Source organism: Musca domestica, unplaced genomic scaffold (genome assembly GCF_030504385.1).
Source record: "Musca domestica strain aabys unplaced genomic scaffold, Musca_domestica.polishedcontigs.V.1.1 2, whole genome shotgun sequence".
Classification (NCBI taxonomy): Eukaryota; Metazoa; Arthropoda; class Insecta; order Diptera; family Muscidae; genus Musca; species Musca domestica.
Genome location: NW_026712249.1, coordinates 28,773,340 through 28,796,392, shown reverse-complemented (window position 1 = coordinate 28,796,392; position 23,053 = coordinate 28,773,340). Strand labels below are relative to the sequence as shown.

The 23,053-nt window shown below is 33.1% G+C and overlaps 2 protein-coding genes across 3 annotated transcripts in view; one reads left to right on the top strand and one right to left on the bottom strand.

Annotated features, from left to right (window-relative positions):
• The window catches only part of LOC101889241 (dnaJ homolog subfamily C member 22), a 201,861-nt gene that overhangs the window by 10,173 nt on the left and 168,635 nt on the right, over window positions 1-23,053 (top strand). The window contains exon 2 of the transcript XR_009342090.1: window positions 10,308-10,334. The gene's annotated coding sequence lies outside the window, so the exon portion shown is untranslated. The remainder of the gene's footprint in view (window positions 1-10,307; window positions 10,335-23,053) is intronic.
• LOC101889533 (UNC93-like protein) overlaps window positions 3,152-23,053 on the bottom strand; it is a 106,379-nt gene continuing 86,477 nt past the window's right edge. For both annotated transcript variants that reach the window (XM_005183223.4, XM_005183224.4), the window contains exons 3-7: window positions 9,600-9,734; window positions 7,639-7,835; window positions 7,357-7,565; window positions 4,722-5,578; window positions 3,152-4,019 (exon numbers count right to left, since the gene is read on the bottom strand). In XM_005183223.4, the coding sequence (XP_005183280.1) occupies window positions 3,852-4,019; window positions 4,722-5,578; window positions 7,357-7,565; window positions 7,639-7,835; window positions 9,600-9,734 (1,566 nt within the window). In that variant the 3' untranslated portion in view covers window positions 3,152-3,851. The remainder of the gene's footprint in view (window positions 4,020-4,721; window positions 5,579-7,356; window positions 7,566-7,638; window positions 7,836-9,599; window positions 9,735-23,053) is intronic.

Below are 23,053 nucleotides of genomic sequence, written 5' to 3'. Positions count from 1 at the left end.
TAAAAAAGCTTGCTTGAAATTAAAAAATTCCACTTGGAACTAGAGATATAGCATAAGAATCGGAGGTAAACATTTGGATTTTGTATGTATATATCTACTGATCTGTTAGAAGTATAAAAATAATTTTGACAATTATTATGCATTCGGCTAAGACTAGTGTTTAGCTCTCATATATATTTTAGCTATTTATCCCCGATTTCAATGAAATTTGGAATGTGTGACGGAATGTGGTCTAGAATAAAGTTTGTCAAATTGTATTTAAATCAGTTCAGATTTGGATGTTATGGAACATAGACCCAGAACGCAAATGGTACTAAGCTAACAGTAACAAACTACACAAGTATTTAATTGAGCCTACGATTATTATTACGGAGAAGTATGTAGGTTCAGATGTATTGTTACCTCGAATCCCCCACCTTTAAAAGATTGCAGTTTCCTGTAATCTTGGCCTTTGCCATGACACTAAATCCCAAGGACAAACACTTCGTGTATGGAACTTAATTTGGCATGTTTCTTTTTTTGCCCATGGTTAGCTGTATGTGGCGTGTTCACGTGGTAGTATACCGAGCGAGTTGTTTGTTTACGCTCTTGAAGAGAAAAGAAAAACTTGTCTCTTTGGACCAAATCCATTTCAGGCCTGTCTGTCTGGCTGGTGCACACGACACGTCTCGAAGAGAGTATCCAATCTGAATCAAAATTGCTGCATCGTAATACTATTATCATACTTGGATCGAGTTCGAAGTTGGGCGATATCAGTCCACATATCGCAATATTTCTACCGACATTAAAACCGACATGAGTAACGGATATAACAGACGGCTTCATCTGGTACCTCCTACATAACGCGTCAACGGAAAGGAATACGATTTTTACTAACACAAGGTGGGGTATATCGCCCACTTCATAAGATGCGAAATAAGTATCCGATTCATTCTAAACTTCACACTTTCCAATATTTCTATTAACACAAGATTTGTTGTAGGACGGTAGGTAGCGACCCACTTTTCCTGATACCTGCCCCAGAAAGGGTAAAAAAATAAGGGTAACATATCTTATTTTTCCTCCAAAAAAGGGTAACATTTTGATCAAGGACAAATCCCTATTGAAATTGGTAATAATCGTACCAGACATGGTGAAAATCGGCTCAGATATAACTATAGCTAACACATTGCAATATTCACTCCATAACAATGATATTCGGTACAAAATACAGTCTAGAAATACCCTTGTCAATTTTTTTATTGAGATTGATTCAGGTTTTGATATATAGCTCCCATATATGTATATCCTCGTCCGATTTCAAAAGTGTAATATCACGCCAAAATAGATTGATTTTGGTACATCCGACTGAATTTAGCGTATAAGGAAATACGTCGAATTTGGTGGAAATCGTTTTCCCGCAGCCCCCATATTATGGTACATTCCTCATTCGGTATTTTAGAATCAGTTCATTTTAGCCTCAGTTTGTAACGTTATGGTGTAAAATTTAGTAGTAACAGTTAAAAATGCGTCCTACCTACTGTGGCAGAACCTTGTCCATATAGGTTCATGTTATCTTAAAAGCCAGACCCCATGTAACGGTAACGGACATTCGATATTAATAGACTATTTTTACATGAGTTACTCTCCAAATGGTGTAGGATATAAAAAAGTTTAACCCGGCCGAACTTAACTGTTTTTTTTTGCTTGTTATTTATTTACTTTTATTTATTGTTTATGGGAGTAAATGGGAGTTTGCCAATTACTGGACCAACACTGTACATATATATGTATGTGTATATATGTATATATACAAAAAAAAACGGATGCATCCACATGCTAAACGAACACAAAAAGACGAGAATTGCAGCCAAGGGAGGAGTCATTTGTTTTAAGAGGACATTGTTACTTGTTTTTTTTTTTTAAATTTTTTCTTTAAAATATAAAAAAAACTTAAAGAAAATTCTATTCCTAAAAAACCAATTAAATAAAAAACAAAATTCATTTTTTTTGTAAACTAAAACAATATAATTTTATTTAAAATAAAATTAAAATATTTAAACTAGGATATTTTTGTTTCTTTCTATATTTTTTGTTTATACGGTTCATAGTTAAATATTTACAATAATTGAATAAATTATGTAAATATTTGATTTGTTTTTTTTCAATATTTTTTATTCATTATTTTTTCTCTATATATAGAATATATATAGAATAATTATAATAATAATGCACAATACAAGTGAAGTGAAATGAAAGGGAATTTTGAATTCGTTTCATTTCCGTTCATTGTATTTAGTTTTCCATTAAAAGTAATTTCGATCACAACAAGGAAAAAATAAAATAAAACACATTTTTTTCAAAATAATAATAATAATTAAAACATAAAAATAATAAAATTAAATGACTACTTATAAATGTACACATAAAAAGGAAAGAGACACATCATCAATTAATCAAGAGGCTAAAATACAATAGGGAGAGAAATAATAATAATAATTGCAATAATTTTTCTTTTTGTGGGAAAGGAAGGAAATTTTGAGAAAAAAAAAAATTAAAAGTTTTTTTCTTTATTTTTTGTTAGGGAATTTTGGTTTCTGTGGTTATTTAAAGGGGTTAATTTGAATGCAAGAAGGAAAGAGACTTTGTTTTCTAAGAGAAAGAGAGAGAGAGAAAACAAATGAGTGTTTTCAAAAGAGGTAAACAGAGAAAGATCTTCCTGCTATGTAGTAGTAAAAACAGTAAATTAGAAAAAATAACAAAATAAAAACTAAAGCAAGTAAGAGATAGAGGGAAAAAAGTAGGTGTGGGAAGGGGGAAGGGTGGGGGGAGAGGGAAATGTACTTAAATCTTAACATAATACTGAGCAAACAAAATTGATTTGTTACAAGCTTAAGTTTTCTTTTGTTTCATTCAAAAGAGACAGAGCAAATTGTAAAGAGAACACACATAAAAGAGAGAACAAAGAGAGTGGGGAAAAGATGTTAAGTAGTTACGGTTAAGAGAGGCATGGGGAAAGGCTGCATCTGCATAACACTGGGGGTGTAACGAAATAAAAATTTACTATTTTCACTACTTTTTTTTGAACATGCAAAGATTTTATTTGTTATTATTATTTGTTTTAGAGTTTCAATTAAAATTTATGGACAATTGTTTGTTTGGTTGTTAGTAGTTGGTATTTGTTTTTTTTTTTTTTTTTGCAGAAAATCATATTTTCGTGTCTTGTTTTTGTTTTTTTAATATGATTTTCTGTGTCTTTTTGTTTTCTTAACAGGGTTAGTGGTATTTTTTCTATAATTTTTTTTAATCTTCATTAATAAGGAAAGGAATGTTCGTTTAGTTTTTTTTTTTCATTTGATTTTTGGGATTAACTTTTTCAAAACCGAATCCCAGGGGGGAAAAGTTTCAATATTCATTATTTACATTTGTATTCGGTGAAACTTGTTTCCCCCTCAACTGCGTACAATTGTTACAGTACGTCTTGATTTAATTATTTTTTCATTATAAAAATATTTAAAATTTAACAATTTCATATATTTTTTAAATATTTTTATAATAAAAAAAAATTAATTTATTGCTTTTTGTGTGTATATATATTTTTTTGAAAATAACAAACTTTAAAAGCTTGCCTCACAAAAAAAATGAATATTATTATTTGTTTGAGCTTTAAAGCTTTAAACAGCTTTTCTTCAACTAAGTTTGATATTTTTTTGCTATTACATTGTATGTAAAAGTAAATAGTTTGTTTGTGTAGATGTTTGTGTTTGTTTTTGAATTTTTTCGTTTTGTTAACGGCCAGAGTTTGAAAGCTTTCTAGTTTCATACATTCATTCAACAACAGAACAGAACAGAAAATGAAAAAAAAAAATAACTTAGAAATGTGTTACTACAATATCTTCTTCGAGATCATCCAATTCATCGTCGGTCTCCTCGACTTCGGGTGTGCCATTGATATTTGATTCGGCAATGGCCTTGGCGGCAGCAGCTTCCTTCTCCTTTTCGGCGGCCTCAGCCTTTTCTTGTTTCTTGATCTTGCGTTGCTGTAAAGAGAATGGGGAGAAAATTAATAAATAAATAAATTAAATTTAATAAATTAACAAATAAATTAAAAAAAATTAATAATAAAACAAATAATAAAAATAAATAAACAACTTAAAAATATCAGTCGGTGTTGCCAACAGATGTATATCCTCAGCCAATGTTCTTTAAAAAAAAAAATACTGAAATAACCGGCTGACTAAGAATTAACGCCCAAACGAAACGGCTGAAGCTTGAATGTTGAAATTTTGGGTGAGGGTCACCCTTTGGTGCGAAGGTGTCAGATATGGCTGGGTTTTTGGAAATTCGTATTGGAACAGTACGAAAAGTATTAAAAGGTAATTCTTATTTTAGAAAGCAATAGAGCTCGAATTTGGAATAAGGGTCACAGATGGGAGGTTTTTGGAAATTCGCACTATAAGTGTACGATTCGGTACCATTTCGTATCATGTGAACGGTTAGAACTAAAAACTTTAAATTTGGAATGGGAATCAAGGTTGAATAGGGACGATGTACGGAAAAAATCTGAAATTGGGGACTTCATAGCGCATGCTTTACATTTTAAGAGACATTACTTATACGCTGTGATGGACAAAACTAGCAACAAGATTTTTAAAAAATTTCTAATGCCAGGAGAGGCCTCTAATTCCAATGGATCTCGAATATATCCCAAAAAAAAATATTTTTTTTTGCTTTCAACTCACCTTTCTTCTGTACAAGATTTCAACGATAATATAACCGATGCATCCCAATGTCAGGACAGCCAACAGGATGTACAACTTCATGCGGGCACACAGTGTGGTCGCATAAGCATAGGCAATCACAAAACCAGCCGATTCCCAGAGACGATAATTGGAGAAGGCAGCTTCCTTGTTACGTCTGAACAACAGACCATAGAGACCATTGATTTGGGTCTGCCACACAGCATCACCAACACCCCACAGGCCAGACATGGCATAGAAGATCAAGGGGTTGTCGGGGCTGGGACGCCAGAACAATTCAATTGTGATCAGGGTAAAGTGGACAACAGCACCCAAAATGATGATGGGTGTACGGCCGATATACTTCATCACCGAACCGAAGAGAATCGAACAAATGGCATTCACCACACCGAAGCAGATCATAACGAAACCAATCTGATGGATACCCAAGGCACATGACACATAGGCCTGAGTGAAATCGGCACCAATGAACGCCTGTTCCATGCCAATGAAAACGGTGATGGGGATCAACAACTGTTGGTTGGGTTTCTTCATCTGACGGAAGGTGGCCGACAACAATTCCATGCCCGACAATTCCTGGGCCGATTGGGAACCTTTGCGTTTCTCACCGTAACGCTTGAGAGGATCCAGGAAGAAGGCTATAATAGCCACGGCGGCAACAATACATGACAAATAGATCATGCTAATTTCGAAGATTTCATGGTCTGGTGGACGTTCCAAGTTGGAATGTCCATTGCTGCCATGAACGCAAAAGTTGGCGCCGCAGTATTGTAGGTCTTCTTCCGAAATGGTGCTGTTATCGTTGCCACTGCCGCCACCATGACCGCCGCTAGAGAGCACTGTAAAGAAAAAAAAACAAAGAAAGATGGTGAGAGTTTTGTTGGGTGTGAGAATTTTGAGAAGGATGGGAGAGAGGGAGAGTGAGAGAGTGCTAGAGAGCGATAGAGAGATAAGGGTGTTGCATGATGGACGAAGTCAATGAATTACGGTACTATGTGGCGTATGAAAACAATTTCTAGAGAAAAAAAATTATCATACGCCACCCGGTGTGTATTCTTATTTATTAAAAAACTTGAATTAAATACAAAACTGAGAAAATATTTCAAATGTGCTTCTTAAACCTTTCAAAATATTTCTAGAAATATTTCGTTTTAAGAAAACCAGGTTGGCATCTTTGAAAATGTTTTAAGAAAATCCATATCGAGTTTGTTTTTAAATGTTTAAAATCCAAACTATGCTTCCCAGCATATCCAGTGTTGGTAGAAATATTGGGATGTACGAAATTTAAAGAGAATCGGATCCTTATTTCGCATTTTTTTGAGAGAAATCATTATTAAAAATATTGATCCCTTTGTGTGGGAGGTACCAGAAAGGGTGGGCCGATATGTCCCGTCTTCACACCAGATCTGGTGTTGGAAGAAATATTGGAATGTGTGAAGATTAGAAAGAATCAGATGCTCATTTCGCGTTTTATGAGCGTTCTGGTTAGTCGAAAATTTTAACCCGTTGTGGGGGAGGTACCAGAAGGAGTGGACCAATATCGACCATCTTCACACCAGGTATTGTGCTAGTAGAAATATTGGGATATGCCAAGTTTGAAAATAATCGGATGCTCATTTCGCGTTTTATAACAGTTTTAATTATTCAAAATTTCGACCCCTTTGTGGGAGAGGTATCAGAAGGAGTGGACCAATATCTACCATCTTCACACCAGATATTGTGTAGGTTCAAATATTGGGATGTGTGAAGTTTGCAAAGAATCGAATGCTTATTTCAGATTTTATGAGCGTTTTAATTATTCAAAATTTTTGATCCGTTGTGGGAGCGGTACTAGAAGTTGGGGACCAATATGTCTCATCCCTACACCAGATCTTGTGTTGGTTGAAATATTAAGATGTGTGAAATTGGAAGAGAATAGGATACTTATTTCGCATTTTTTGAGCGTTATAATTATTCAAAATTTTGGACCCTTTGTGGGGGAGGTACCAGAAAGAGTGGGCCGATATCAACCATCTTCACACCAGATTTTGTGTTTGTGAAAGTATTTCAAAGTGTGAAATTTGAAGAGAATCAAATGCTTATATCACATTTTAAGGGAGCATTGATTATTTAAAATTTTGACCCTTTTGTGTAGGAGGTACAACAAGGGGTGGACCGATAAGTCCCATCTTCACACCAGATCTTGTGTTGATACAAACATTGGGATTTGTGAAGTTTAGAAAGAATCGAATGGTTATTCCGCACTTTATGAGCCATTGGATTATTCAAAATTTTGTCCCTTTTGTGAGGGAGGTACCACAAGGAGTGGACCGATATCTACCATCTTCACAACAGATCTTGTGTTGATAGAAATATTTGGATGTGCTTAATTTGAAGACAATCAAACTAATATTTCACACTTTATAAGAGTTATAAATATTCAAAATGTATGCGCCTAAAAGTATACTCTAAAAAGTGTGCTTCAAAAGATGCCAATTCACAATTTCTCTTGCCCATGCTGGCGTATGATAATTTGTGGCTATTAAAGTTTGCCATACGCCTCATGGCTTTTTGGTAATGAAAATTGATTTGAGAATTCCAGATTTGCTTCAAAATTCATATTTTTTTGGATACTTACCAAGACTTGAAATGAGATTGCCCCACAATTCAGCTGTTTGCCAGGCCAAAAAGAAGAAGCCAAAGAATCTTACAATAATAGCATCAACCGCCTGTTCAGTTATTTTCGCATATACCTGACCGACTTGTGTTAAATAGGTGGCCTTGGATGCCCACATGGGAGCGGCACCCAAACCGACTAGAATACCAGCAGGAACCAATGTGTAAAATCTGTATGAAAAACAAAATTTCAAAATTAATTTCGATATTTTTGCAATAAAAAAATGTAAAAAATCGAACTCACCTTGGGAACAACTGGAAGGCAATGTAGGGGGCATAGCACAACATACTGAAGACCAATGTCCATTTTACGGTTAGCTTACGAATAATTAGTGTGGGCAGGAATATACAGGACACAACGAGGGCTGCATAAATGGAACTCAGCGATATAGTGCCGAGGCCATCGGTGGCATTTATCGATGACTGTAAGTTAGCTGTACCCTGGAGGGAGGGAAGGGAAACGGAAGAGAGAGAAAATAAGGTTTTTAGTTGACGATTGAATGACAAGTTTTAGGAGGAATTTTTTTTTTTAATTTTTGAAAACAAAAAAAAATTTTTTTAGATTTCAAAAAAAAAAAAAAAAAAAATGCTGAGCATATTTTTTTTTAATTTTTACACAAAAATAATTAAATTAAAAAAAAAAATAAAATTATTTTTTTTTAGTTTTTTTTTTAATTTTTTCTATTTTTTATAAAATTTTTTGTATATGTATATATATTTTTATAGTTTTTTTATATTTTATTTTTTATTTTATTTATTTTTATATTTGTTGTTGCAAAATGGTCAGGCTTATCCCTTTATTGTTGTTTTTATAAAAACAACGTTTGTTTATTAGTGGAGAACGATGGTAATGTTTACCAGGGGGTAAGGCAGGGAATACCTAGGTTTCGGAAAGAGCCACCAATCCTCATCAGTTCCCTTGTTTTTGTCTGGGATATTCTCCCCAGAAGTTATTTTAAAAAATAACTTCTATGACAAAAAACATTTTTTACCCAAGTGACGAGATCGTAAGCTCAATAGAAGAGGAACCAAAGAATTATATAAAACTAAAATTCTTTTGGAAAGTCTTCTAAATCTTACAACCGCACTTATAAACATTTTCATCTTTCTCCACTTGTTATGCTTTCGTTCAACCTGAACGAAGTAGCATAACCATGTAAGTTGGTTTTGTCTGTTACAACAAAAACCCCTTCGTCGACCGTGCCTTGTCTATCAATAGAACAGTGTGGCTTGTTTGTTCGGGATACCGTAGTATTTTGTTGTTGCAAAATGGTCAGGCTTATCCCTTTATTGTTGTTTTTATAAAAACAACGTTTGTTTATTAGTGGAGAACGATGGTAATGTTTACCAGGGGGTAAGGCAGGGAATACCTAGGTTTCGGAAAGAGCCACCAATCCTCATCAGTTCCCTTGTTTTTGTCTGGGATATTCTCCCCAGAAGTTATTTTAAAAAATAACTTCTATGACAAAAAACATTTTTTACCCAAGTGACGAGATCGTAAGCTCAATAGAAGAGGAACCAAAGAATTATATAAAACTAAAATTCTTTTGGAAAGTCTTCTAAATCTTACAACCGCACTTATAAACATTTTCATCTTTTTCCACTTGTTATGCTTTCGTTCAACCTGAACGAAGTAGCATAACCATGTAAGTTGGTTTTGTCTGTTACAACAAAAACCCCTTCGTCGACCGTGCCTTGTCTATCAATAGAACAGTGTGGCTTGTTTGTTCGGGATACCGTAGTATTTTGTTGTTGCAAAATGGTCAGGCTTATCCCTTTATTGTTGGGTAAAAAATGTTTTTTGTCATAGAAGTTATTTTTTAAAATAACTTCTGGGGAGAATATCCCAGACAAAAACAAGGGAACTGATGAGGATTGGTGGCTCTTTCCGAAACCTAGGTATTCCCTGCCTTACCCCCTGGTAAACATTACCATCGTTCTCCACTAATAAACAAACGTTGTTTTTATAAAAACAACAATAAAGGGATAAGCCTGACCATTTTGCAACAACAAAATACTACGGTATCCCGAACAAACAAGCCACACTGTTCTATTTATTTTTATATATATATTTTTAATTTTTTACACAAAAATAATTAAATTTAAAAAAAATTAAAATTATTTTTTAATTTTTTTAAATTATTTTTTTTAAATTATTTTTTATAATTTTTTTTAATTGTTTTTATTTTTTAATTTTTAAATTACCTGAAACGCTGTAAATTGCACCATAAAGGCAAACGATATAATGCCAATATTTTTCAATATACGCCATTTTTCACCAGGATTCAATATAACTTTCTCTCTCAATGAGGCTGTGTCCGGTTCGAAACCTGGTTTTGGCTGCAAAAAAATAAAAAAAAAAATGAAAAACATGATTAATTGTTATGTTTTTTTTTTTTTATTTAAATTCTTAAATTTAGCTACACATCTATTTTTTCATGTCAAAATGTTAATTCAACTCATAAATCAAACGACTGGCTGCGCCAGCGAAACGAGGTAAATAAAACATTAAATGCTAATTCTTTTGCCTTTTCGAAAAGAAGAAGACAAAGAAATGTTGACATAATTAAATATTCAAATGACTTGTTTTAAAAAAACTTGTCATCTAAACACATTTTATTGGATTTCAAAAAAATGTGTGGTTTTATGGTAGCTTCTTTTCGTGTTGACTATACAAAATACCATTTACTAATTTATTGCTAAAATTTATGCAAAATATCGAAAATTCCCAAAATTAAAAAAATTAATGAATTTAATGTTGGCTGCCTGGCACATCTGTTTCAAAGGCTTGTTTTCTTTTTTGGGGCTACACATTTTTACATAATTTGAAAAAATGTGATTTTTACATGGAAATATTTGAAGTTTAAATCTATATTTGGTATTAAAAAATAATGTTTTTCTTTCTCTTTATAGGCTTCTTCAAGTCATGGCAGAGAAGGGGTGAGTAATTCAAATTTTAATAAAAAATTTTATTTAAAAAAAATTAATAATTTTAATAACAATTTAAGAGGTATTAGTTGGTTTTCCCGGTAGATGATGATACTTTCCTAGTCCGTTTATTTAAAAATATTTTCACTTGCGTTATAATTATTCGAAATGTTGCCCCTATATGGGGGTGGGGTTCCGAAGGAGTTGACCAATATTGTCCTTTTCGTATCTGAATTATTTTTGACATAAATATTACAACGTGCCACATTTGGACTATACTGTCTACTTCCTTCCTTTTCTCTATATGAGATATGTGACTTTTTTTTGGAAAATGCTGAAATGTGTGTGAGAAAAATCCGCTTCATCTGATTCGTATAAAAAAATTAAAAAAAAAATAAAGAGACCCGAAAATTTATTTCTAATTTATTTTCTCAAAATTTTAAACTTTTTTGAGGGAGGTATGAGAAGGAGTGGTCCGCTAAATTACACATTCACATCAGATCTCTGGCTGAGAAAAATATTTCCAAATTTCAAAAGAATCGCTGACTTGGTTCGAGTGTTTTGAGAGATATGGCTTTTGAAAATGATGCCCCTTTGTGAAGGAGGTAGCAGAGGGAGTGCACCGATATCTACCAACTTCACACCAGATCTTGTGTTGATAGAAATATTGGAATGTGTGAAGTTTAGAAAGAATCTGTTGCTTATTTCGCATTTTATGAATTATTCAAAATTTTGACCTGTTGTTGTGGGCGAGGTAGCAGAACTGGTGGTCCGATATATTCCATTTTCACACCAGATGTTTTGACAATAGAAATATTGGGATCTGTGGAATGTGAAAAGAATCCGATGTTCAATTCGTGTTTTATAATCTTCAAAATGTTGACCTCCTTTTTGGGGGAGGTACCGGTAAGGATGGACCGGTATTCCCCATTTTCATACCAGATCTCGTTTCAATAAAAATATTGGGATATGTGAAATTTGAAGAGAACCGGATGCATATTTCGCGTTTTATGAGCTCCATGGTTATTCAAAATTTGAACCCCTTTGTGGGGAAGGTACCAGAAGCAGTGGTCCGATATATCCCATCTTCACACCAGTTGTTGTGACAATAAAAATATTGGGACCTGTGGAATTTGAAAAGAATCGATTGCTTATATAGCGTTTTATGAGGGTTCGAATTATTCGAAATTTTGACTCCTTTGTGGGGGAGGTACTAGAAGCAGTGGTCCGATATAACCCATTTTCTATCCAGATCGTGTGTTAATAAAAATATTGGGATCAGTACAATTTGAAAAGAATCGGATGCTAATTTTGTGTTTTATTAGCTTCATGGCTATTCAAAATATTAACCCCTTTGTGGGGGAGGTACAGAAGGAGTGGGTCTGTATATCCCATTTTCACACCAGATCTTATTTTAGAAAAAATATTAGGAAGCGTGAAATTTGAAACGAATCTGATGCTTATTTCCCCCCTCAACTGGGGGGAGGTACCAGAAGGAGTGCACCGATATATCCAATCTTCACAGCCGGTCTTGTTTCAATAACAATATTGGGATGTGTGAAATTTGAAGTGAATCGGATGATTATTTCGCATTTTATGAGTATTTTCGTTATTCAAAATTTTTGAACCGTTGGTGGAGAGGGACCAGAAGGAGTGGACTGATATGGCCCAACTCCGAACTTCATCTAAGTTTGATGATAATATTACTATGTACCAAGTTTGGACCTAATCGGATACTCTCTTCGAGAGTTATCGTGCCCACCAGCCAGCCTCATGGACGAACATCCCTAGATCGACCCTGGAACGGTTTTGTTCAGAAGAGATCTACGGTCTAAATACGTTATTACGATGAGTCACGTTTTGGTCGTATCATGATGATGATGATATGTACCCTCTGTAGCCACATGGCTGATGTTGTATAAGATTTGACGTCATTATCTAACATGTATAACGAATTTGTCTGACTGCTAAATCACGATTTTGGTTTATTAATTTTATAAACAACGCGCTCCAAGTCCGAGGCATAAAAAACATGTTATTCATTTATATGACTTAGACGTGAAGTAATTGCAAACAAGTTTGAAATATTTTTTGGAAGGTATTCTAAACCCCAATTGCTGAGTGGGTACCCACAAAAATTCTCAAAGTATTTTTCTGTTGTTTTTGTTTTTTTTTTTTTTTATAATCATCAAATTGCTTAATTACATTATTACATTGTAATAATTATCAAAAATGAGCAATTTCCGCTCACAATCTTGGGGTACCAATCAATGATTAGAGAAATCATTAGTTTTTTGGTGAGCATGAGAGCGGAAGGGAGAGGGAGAGAGTTGTGATCATACATAACATAATCTCATGAAAAGATAATTAGTCTCAAATAAAAATAAAAATGCCTTCCCTTTTTGAAAAAATAATTCCAATTCAAATATTTTAAATCAATTTAAAATAAATTATTTTATTGGAAATATATATAAATATTTTGAATACATTTTGCAAATAAAAAACCAATGTTTCTATTTTTTCGAAATGAACTCATTTTGGGATTTTGTCAAAAACTTCATGTTAACCGGATTTTCGCAAAAAAAAAAAAAAAAACAAAGCAAGCGCCACAACTTGGCCACAAAATGAATGGTATGCGCACTATTTGTTTTTTTTTGTTTTAAAAATTATTGACACATTATTGTTGTTGTATTCGGTTTCTCTTTGTTGTGTATTTTTGAAATGTATATCACGTTTTATTCCAAAATTGTTGTGTGTGTTTTTTTTTTCTTACAGATCCCCAACAATGAGATATTTTAAGATTTTTAACAGCTTGTACCATTACACTTTATGAAGAGATATATTGTAATTTTTATCTTTTAATACAAAACCAAAAAAAAAAAAAAAACTCAACAACACACCTTTTGCACATAAAATGCCCAAAGCCTTAACAATAATTAATTTTGAACAAAAAATAAGTAAAAAAATAAATTAATAAAAAAATATATTTTTGGGTCAATATCAGGCACGAAATTTTCAGGGAAAATTTATTTGACCTCTAAAAAAATTTTTTTAATTTATATTAAAATTTAATACCTAGTATTGATTTTTTGAATATGATTGAAAACCGCATTTGTTCAGTTTTCATTAAAAATAAAATGCATTTGAAGTTCGCAAGCCGCTTTTTTGGTCGATAATTGGCTATTAAGGTTCACATTTCGAAAGAAGCCTCCATTCGAAATTTTTCAAAATTTAATAGATTGTTTGTTTTTTTAATTTTTAATGGTGAAGGGTAATGAAAGTTTGGCCTAGCTGATTTTTACAGGATTTTTAATTCACGTCACAAAAATCCCAGAAAAAAATGATTTTTATACCCTTACCCTTATGCCTACAAAGGATATATACGATGACCATGTGACCATAACGCGTCTCATCGAAATAACGTTTTTATGTCTGTTTCGGGGCATTTCGTGCGCAAGATAATTCTCAAAGGAATTATTCGATTTGTTCCAACTTGGAACATGGTAATAGTATTATTAATCTTAGATCGAATTCGGATATGGGCAATATCAGTCTACTCCTTCTTCTACCTACCCCCCCAAATGGTCAAATTTTCACAGAAAATAATTTACCCTATACAACAAGAAAAGATCATGCAATTTTGTGAAAACTTTGCAAATCCTAATATTTTTGTCAGTGCTAGGTCAGGTGCGGAAATCGACAATATTGGCCCACTCCATCATGTACCTCCCCCCACAAAGCGTCAACATTTTGAATAATTATAAGTCTAATATAATGGGAAATATGCATCCGATTCTTTTCAAATTTTGCACATCTCTATAATTTCTCCAAAACAAGATTTGGTTTGAAGAACGGATAGAACAGATCCCTCCTTGTGGTACCTCTCTCACAAAGGGATCAAAATTTTGAATAATTATAAAACTCATAAAACGCAAAATGAGCATGGGATTACTTTCATACTTGGCATATCTTAATATTTCTATTAACACAAGATCAGATGCGAAGATGGAACATATAGGCCCCCTCCTTCTGGTACCTCCCCCACGAAGGGGTCAACATTTTGAATATTTAAAATGCTCATAAAAAGTGAAATGAGCATCCAACTCTCTTGAAATTTCACACATTCCGATATTTCTTTTAGCACAAGATCTGGTGTAAAGGTTTAATATATAGAGCCACTCCTTCTTGTACCTCCCTCACAAAAGGGTCAAAATTTTGAATATTTAAAATGCTCATAAAGTGCGGAATTAGCATCTGATTACTTTTATACTCGGCACATCTCAATATTTCCATTAACTCAAGATATGGTGTGAAGATGGAATATATAGGTCCACTCCTTCTGGTATCTCCCCCACGAAGGGGTCAAACTTTTGAATATCTAATATGCTCATAAAATGCCAAGTGAGCATCTGATTACTTTGATACTCGGCATATCTCAATATTTCTCTTAACATAAGATATGATGTGAAGATGGTAGATATCGGCCCATTCCTACTTGTACCTCCCACACGAAGGGGTCAAAATTTTGAGTAACCAAAATGCTCATAAAATGCCAAATAAGCATCTGATTACTTTTATACTCAGCACATCTCAATATTTCCATTAACTCAAGATATGGTGTGAAGATGGTACCTTCTAGTACCTCCCAAACAAAGGGGTCAAAATTTTGAATAACTAAAATGCTTACAAAATGCTAAACGAGCATCCGATTACTTTTATACTCGGCACATTTCAATATTTACATTAACTCAAAATATGGTGTGAAGATGGAATGTATCGGTCCACCCCTTCTGGTACCTCCCTCACAAAGGAGTCAAAAATTTGAAGAACTAAAATCCTCATAAAATGCCAAGTAAGCATCTGATTTTTTTCTAAACTTCACATATTTCAATATTTCTTTCAACACAAGATCTGGTGTGAAGATGGTCTATAGCGGCCCACTCCTTCTGGTACCTCCTCCACAAAGGGGTCAAAAATTTGAATAACTAAAATCCTCATAAAATGCGAAATAAGCATCTGATTCTTTCTAAACTTCACACAGCTCAATATTTCTTCCAACACATGGTCTGGTGTGAAGATGGTATATAGCGGCCCACTCCTTGTGGTACCTCCCCCACAAAGGGGTCAAAAATTTGAATAACCAAAATCCTCATAAAGTGCGGAATAAGCATCTGATTCTTTCTAAACTTCACACAGCTTAATATTTCTTCCAACACAAGATCTGATGTGAATATGGGACATATGGACCCACCGCTTGTGGTACCTCCCCCACAAAGGGGTCAACATTTTTTAAAAATTATATCTCTTATAAAATGTGAAAAAAGGATCCGAATCTCTTCAAGTTTCACACATCCTTATATCTCTACGAACACATGATCTGGTGTAAGGATGGGACATATCGGTCCACTCCTTCTAGTACTGCTCCCACAACGGGTCAAAAATGTTGAATAACCAAAATCCTCATAAAATGTGAAATAAGCATCTGATTCTTTCTAAACTTAACATAGCTCAATATTTCTTCCAACACATCGTCTGGTGTGGAGATGATAGATATCGGTTCACTCCTTCTGGTACCTCCCCCACAGAGAGTCACAATTTTCAATACTTATATCTCTCAAAGAAATTAGCAATTTTTTTCAAACTTTTTTTCTCAAATAAGGATACAGTGTTTTTGATCTAAAGCCAACAATATTTTCTTACGACGGTCCAGTTAACTTGTATTGATCAGATTTTCTCTTCGTCCTTGAGCTATATGACCTGCTCTTCTCTTTTATTTTTTTTTGTTTTTTTTTTTTGTAATGTAGCTTCTCATTCTAGGTCATACCATGTAAAAATCACTCTCTAAATTTCAATATTTAAAAGAAAACCAGTTATAAATGAAACCGTTTAAAGGGCTGTCGTTTTATTGAACCATGACATATTTTGTTGTTATTGGCTTTAATAAACCAATTTTGAAAAACAACAACAACAAACACTCTCTGAATTTAATGAGCGAGCAAAGGGCATAAACACGTTAACATGAGAAGATGTGACAAACGTAAAATGTCGATAACTTTATTTCCTTATCACCGATAAAACAAAGAGAACAACAATGGAAACTGCTACAACAACACAACCAATCAAAACAGTAAAACATCAACAACAACAATAACAACAACAATGTACATTTATAGTAAACAATTCAAGTTCATTAATTACAAGACAGATTTCTTTATCTCGATTGTTAGCGACAACAATAGAGCAAAAAAAAAAAAAATAAATAAATAAATAAACAAGGGAATCTTTTTTTTTTTTTTGGAAAAAATCTCAAAACCTTGTACTGATGATTTAGATATTGTTTTGGTAAATTTATGTTTATTATTTTTCAAAAGCTTGAGATTTAAAATTAAATTCTGAATTTTATTTTATTAATTTATGTCTTGTAAAAAAGGGTTTCATTCTTGGGGGGAAGCACCTACTTGAGGAACTTTAAAATTCAACGCAACATAATTTTTTATGTGTGTGTGTAAGTGCGTGTGAGTGCGACAAATGCCATTATCTGACATATTTTGAACAAGGTGTTTCTGTCTTTTTGTTGTGGTGCAAAAAAACACACACGTTTTGCTACCGTAAAATATACATACATACATACATACATATTTATACATACATATTTTACGTAAATAGTTTAAAAAAAATTACAATATGCGTACATAGCGCAATTGGAACATTGTGAAATTAGATCGAGCCTCTTCGACACATGCTGAAGTTACGACTTGCTGCGTTTTTGGTGTTTTCTTTTAAATTTCAAACCTAACACCCTCCCAATGACAACAAAAACGACAATGACAACGAACGACCTCATTGGAAAAAGTAAACACAGCAAGGTGTAGTCGGCAAGATAGGCACTCACAACTCAATACGGTTTTTCACAAAATATGTAAATTTCCTCAAATCGTTCGAAATTGGGTTTTATTTACCCGGCACTGATAAGTTGGAACGAAGTGCCTTGACTTGATTGAAAGTTTGAAGAAAAGGTGACAAAGAAATGGCTTTGAAAAAATAACGGAACTTATGTCTTATGTCTGTTAATATTGTGAAATAATTTCTCTTGGGAAAGAGAGGGAGAGAGATAGAGAGACCGGGAGAGAGATTGTTGTGTGATTATAATAAATGATCCATGTTTGAGAAGAACGAATGGCTAACTTGTTTCGTAAGTTTTGAGCGATATAAGTATTGGAAATTATGACAATTTGTGGGGGAGTAACCAGAAGCAATGGACATATCTATACCATCTTCATAGCAGATCTTGTGCTTATAAAAATATTGGAATGTGTAAAATTTGAAGGGAATCGGATGCTTATTTCGAATTTTATGAGAGTTTTGGTTATTCAAAATGTAGACGCCTTTGTGGGGGAGGTACCAGAAGGAGTGGTCCGACGAATTCCATCTTCACACCAGATCTTGATTTAGTAGAACTATTGGAATGTGTGAAATTTGGAGAGAATAAGATATTTATTTCGCATTTTATGAGAGTTTTGGGTATTCCGATTTTTAAACCATTTTGAGGGGGAGGTACCAGAAGGAGTAGACCAATACATTCCATCTTCACACCACATATTGTGTTAGTAAAATTATTGGAACGTGTGCAATATGAAGAGAATCGGTTGCTTCTTTCGCATTTTACGAGAGATTTGGATATTCAGATTTTTAAACCCGTTGTGAGGAAGGTACCAGAAGAAGTGGACCTATATATTCCATCTTCACACCAGATCTTGTGTTAAAAGAAATGTTCGAATGGGCCGAGTTTGATAATAATCAGATGATCGTGTAGCGTTTTATGACCGTTTTGTTTATTCAGATTTTTAACACCTTTGTGGGGGAGGTACCTAAAGGAGTGGTCCGACATATTCCATCTTCACACCAGATGTTGTGTTAGTAGAAATATTGGAATGTGCCGAGTTTGAAAATAATCAGATGCTCGTATAGCATTTTATGAGAGTTTTGGCTATTCCGATTTTAAACCCCTTTGTGGGGGAGGTCCCAGAAGGAGTGGTCCGACGTATTCCATCTTCACATCAGATGTTGTGTTAGTAGAAATATTGGAATGTGTCGAGTTTGGGAATAATCAGATGCTAGTTTAGCATTTTATGACCGTTTTGGCTATTCAGATTTTTAACCCCTTTGTGGGGGAGATACCAGAAAGAGTGGACCAATATATACCACCTTCAGACCCGATTTTTTATTGATAACAATATTGGGATGTTTTAGGTTTAGAATGGATTCGATGCTTAGTTCGCATTTTATGAACACTTTTGTTATTCAAAATTTTGACCCCTTTGTGTGGGAGGTACCAGAGAGAGTGGACCTATATATTTTATCTTCACAGCAGGTCTTGTGGTAGTAAAAATATTGGAATGTAAGAAATTTGAAGCGAATCAGTGCTTATTTCGCATTTAATGAGAGTTTTTTTTTTATTCAGAATTTAAACCCCTTTATGGGGGAGGTACCAGAAAGAATGCACCAATATATACCACCTTCAGACCAGATCTTCTATTGATAGAAATATTGGGATGTTTGAGGTTTAGAATGGATCGGATGCTTAGTTCGCATTTTCTGGGATATAACAAAAATTCAAAATTTTAGACCTTTGTGGGGAAGGTACCAGAAGAGGTTGTCCGATATCAACCATATTCACACCTAATCGTGTTTTAGTGGAAATATTGGAATGTGTGAAACATGAAGAGAATCGGATGCTTATTTCACATTTTATGAAAGTTACTTTTATTCAAAAAATTTGACTTGTCGTGAGCGTTATGGTTATTCAAATTTTAACCCCTTTGTATGGGATGTACCACAAGGAGTGGGTCGATATTGACCATCTTTACTCATAATCTTGTGCGGATAGAAATACTAAGATGTGCAAAATTTAAAAACAATCCGACTTTTATTTCACATTTTACAAAAATTATGATTATTCAAAATTTTGAGCCGAATTGTCCATTTTACCACCTCACAAAATTGGATGACTCTTTCTTGTTCTTTGAGGTGTTTTTTTCAATGAAAAAGTTGTCCTTTTGTGAGGGAAATATCAGAAGGCGTGAACCCGATCTTGCCTATCTCCCAACTCATTCTAAGTTTGTTAACTAAATTACAATTTACGAAGCTTGGGTCAAATGGGATATTCCCTTCATAAGTTATCGTTTGCACCAGCCAGCCAATTGTTCTGAAACGAATTTGGTCCAAAGAGACCTAGAGTCTAAAGTCGTCGCTATTTCGATGAGTTACGTTTTGGTACTCATATGGTTTAGGATATAGTGAAATATTACAAAAAATATATATTTAAAAAATCCACAAAATCCCGACCCACCTGTCTGCAAAATGTCTGCGGTGGCACACATTATTATGTTGGTCAGCTGCTGTTCAAAAACAACATTGCATTTGTTCCGTCTGCCAAAAAAATTGTGTTCAAAAAATAAAAACAACAACGTAAACTACACCTTATGTGTGCACTAAATGTGGCCAAAATATGCAAAAAATAAAACATAAATAAAAAAATAAAATTTAAAAAAACCCAACAATTTGTTGTGTACAACAAGTTTACGGACATTAAGTGTTCCAGTAAAAAAAGCGAAAAAAATACAACAAAACAGAATGCAAGCAAAACTAAGCCAGGCGAACAACCAATCAACCAACCGTCCCACCAATCTGCCTAATTTCAAAGAAAACAAAACCAACAACAACTATACCATGCATGGAATGTAAAACTTTATATTAAATTCAGAAAAAAACGATAACAACAACATTGCCAAGGAGATCTAGGGGATACAACAATGTTGTTGTTGTTGCTGCTGGTAAACATGAAGCAAATATTTAAAAAAAATGTATTTTTTGTTTTGTTTTTGTTAAACAAATATTAACCGCTTTAAACCAGTTAAAACCAAACATCAACAGAGAGGTGGTATGTATAGCGAGAGAGAGAAGGTGATTGAGAGTGAGAGCGCAACATAAACAACGCATGTGTTGCTGGTGTGTGAAGCAGGTTTGATGCAATTTTGTTTGCAGAAGAACAACATGTTTGGTAGATGCAAACGGTAGTCTAGAAAAAATAAATTTTTACTAAAATTTTCATTGAAAAAAATGAAATTATTTTAAATGTCATTAAAATTAAAAAAAAACAATTTTAATAAAATTAGAAACACCATGTCGTGTTTTTCGAAATTCAAAAAATTCAGACAATTGCAATTTCAAAGAAACTGCACTTGCACAAAATTGCGTTTATTTATGCCGTTAGTGTTTCTACACAAAAATTGTTCCTTTTTCGAAAAAAAAAAAAAAAAAAATAATATTTAGATTTTGAATTTTTGAAAACCGATTGTTGTGCTGAGATTGGTTAACATGGTATAAAATTGTGCTGTTTTCGACATTCCATCGTTTCTGAAAAATTGATATTTTCTATTAAAATAGACATTTTCAAAAATCGCCAGAATCGCTACATTTGATTTTCGAAGAACCCAATGTTGTGCTGAGTAGTGCTTGGTTTATGGGGATTAGTGACGTTTTATTTTTTTAATTACTCTAAAAAATTTCGAAAAATTAATGTTTTTCAATAAATCGCCAAAATATCAACATTTGATTTTCGAGAAAAACATATGTTGTGCTGAGTAGTCCTTGGTTTGAGGTGACTTGGATCGTTCAATTTTTTTCAATACCTCTAACCGTTTTTAAGATAATGAAATTTCGAAAAAATCGCTATTTTCAAAATTATACCGAAGTTGCAATTTTTGATTTTCCACAAATTCAAAAGTTGTGCTGAAACATGCGTGGTTTGTGTTGATATGTATGTACCAATACCTCTACCTTTAGAATAAATCGCTTTAAAAAAAACGCCAAAATTTTAATTTTTGAAATGTTACTGTCTTGTGTTTTATATGTGTTGATTTGTACTGTTTGTTTTTTTTCCAATACCGGACACCGTTTTCGATACATCAACATTTCGAACGAATCGCTATTTTCCGAAAAATCGCCAAAATGTCAACATTGGATTTTTGAAGAAACAAATGATGTACTGAGTAGTCCTTGGTTTAAACTGATTTATCGTATCTTAAATCGTTTTCGAGACATTGTAATTTCATATAAATCGCTATTTTCCAAAAAAAAAAAAAAAAACGCCAAAATTTTAATTTTGTTTTCGAAACAATTGAAATATTGTGCTAAATCATCCTTGATTTCTATTGATATGCGTTATTTGAAATGTAACAATAACTCTAACCGTTTTTAAGATATCACAACTTGAAATAAATCGCTATTTTCGACAAAACTTGCCTAAATTACATGTTTCTATTTTCAAAAATAGAAATGTTGTTCTAAATTGATATCACATTATGTATCATTCATCATTATCCTTAATTGTTTCCTACACTTGCCACCATGTTTCAAAAAAATTAATATTTTTAAATAAAATCGCCAGAATTGCAATTGTTGATTTTTCGAAAAACACAAAAGCTGCTGACTCGACCTCAGTTTCATGTGATTTTGGCCGTTTATATTATTTTTAATTCCTCTAAATATTTTCTAGATATATGGAAATTTTGAAAAATATAGCTTTTTAAAAAAATCGACAAAATTTCAGCATTCGATTTTCGAGAAAACAAATAATGTCCCGACTCGTGCTTGGTTTGTGCTGATTTTTGCCGTTCAATTTTTTTCAATACTCTCAATCGTTTTCGAAATATCACAACTTCGAAAAAATCGCTATTTTCCAAAAAAAAAAAAAAAAAAAAAAAAAATCGCCAAGAAAGGAATTTTTGATTTTCGAAAAATAAAAATCTTGTGCTGACTCGTGATCGGTTTGGGCTGATTTTTGTCGTTTACATTTTTCCAATACCGTTCACCGTTTCCAAGATATGGCAAAATTGAAAAAAATCACAATTTCGGACAAGTTGTTATTTTCGAAGAAAAAGCGCTATAGTTGCAAATTTTCGAAGAAAGAAAAGCGAGTATTCTTCGTTTTTGCCCTTTACATTTTTGTAATAATTGTTCTCAATCCAAGTTCACATTTAATTTAGATACTTTGGAATTTCGACCAAATCACTATTTTCAAAAAATCGCCAAAATGAAAAATGTTCGTTTCCCAAAAAAACAAATGTTTCGTTGAATATTGCTCGGGTTGGTCTAAAGTAAGTCGTTTAAATTTTGCCAATACCTCTAATTATTTTTAAAATATAGCAACTTCAAAAAAATCGCCATTTATGAAATTATCGCTAAAATTGCGATTTTTGATTTTTGAAGGACCAAACATTGTAGTGAAGATTTGTGCCATTTAAAATACTCCAATATTTTTAACCGTTTTCGAGATATTGCAAAATTGAAAAAATCGCCATTTTCCAAAAATCGCTCATTTTCGACATTTGAAAAACAAATTATTAGTTCGCAGTGCTGCCCCATCTTTCATAATTTCAAAAAAAAATCTTCTGATATCTTAGATATTTTTGTTAAATTTTGAAAATCAAAATTCGAAAAAAAAATTACTCAAAACTCGAAAATTCCAATTTCGAAATTTGAGGATTTCAATTCTCTTTTTTTTTTTTTGAAAACATATTCAAAGTTCCACGAACTGCTGTAATCTAATGCCTTCATTGTGCCCATATGTTGCTGGCAACATTTTAAAATGTTGCTCAACATTTGATGTTGGAAGTCAACATTTTCTAAACTGTCCACCAGAGAATTTGGTTTTATTTTATTTGCGGATT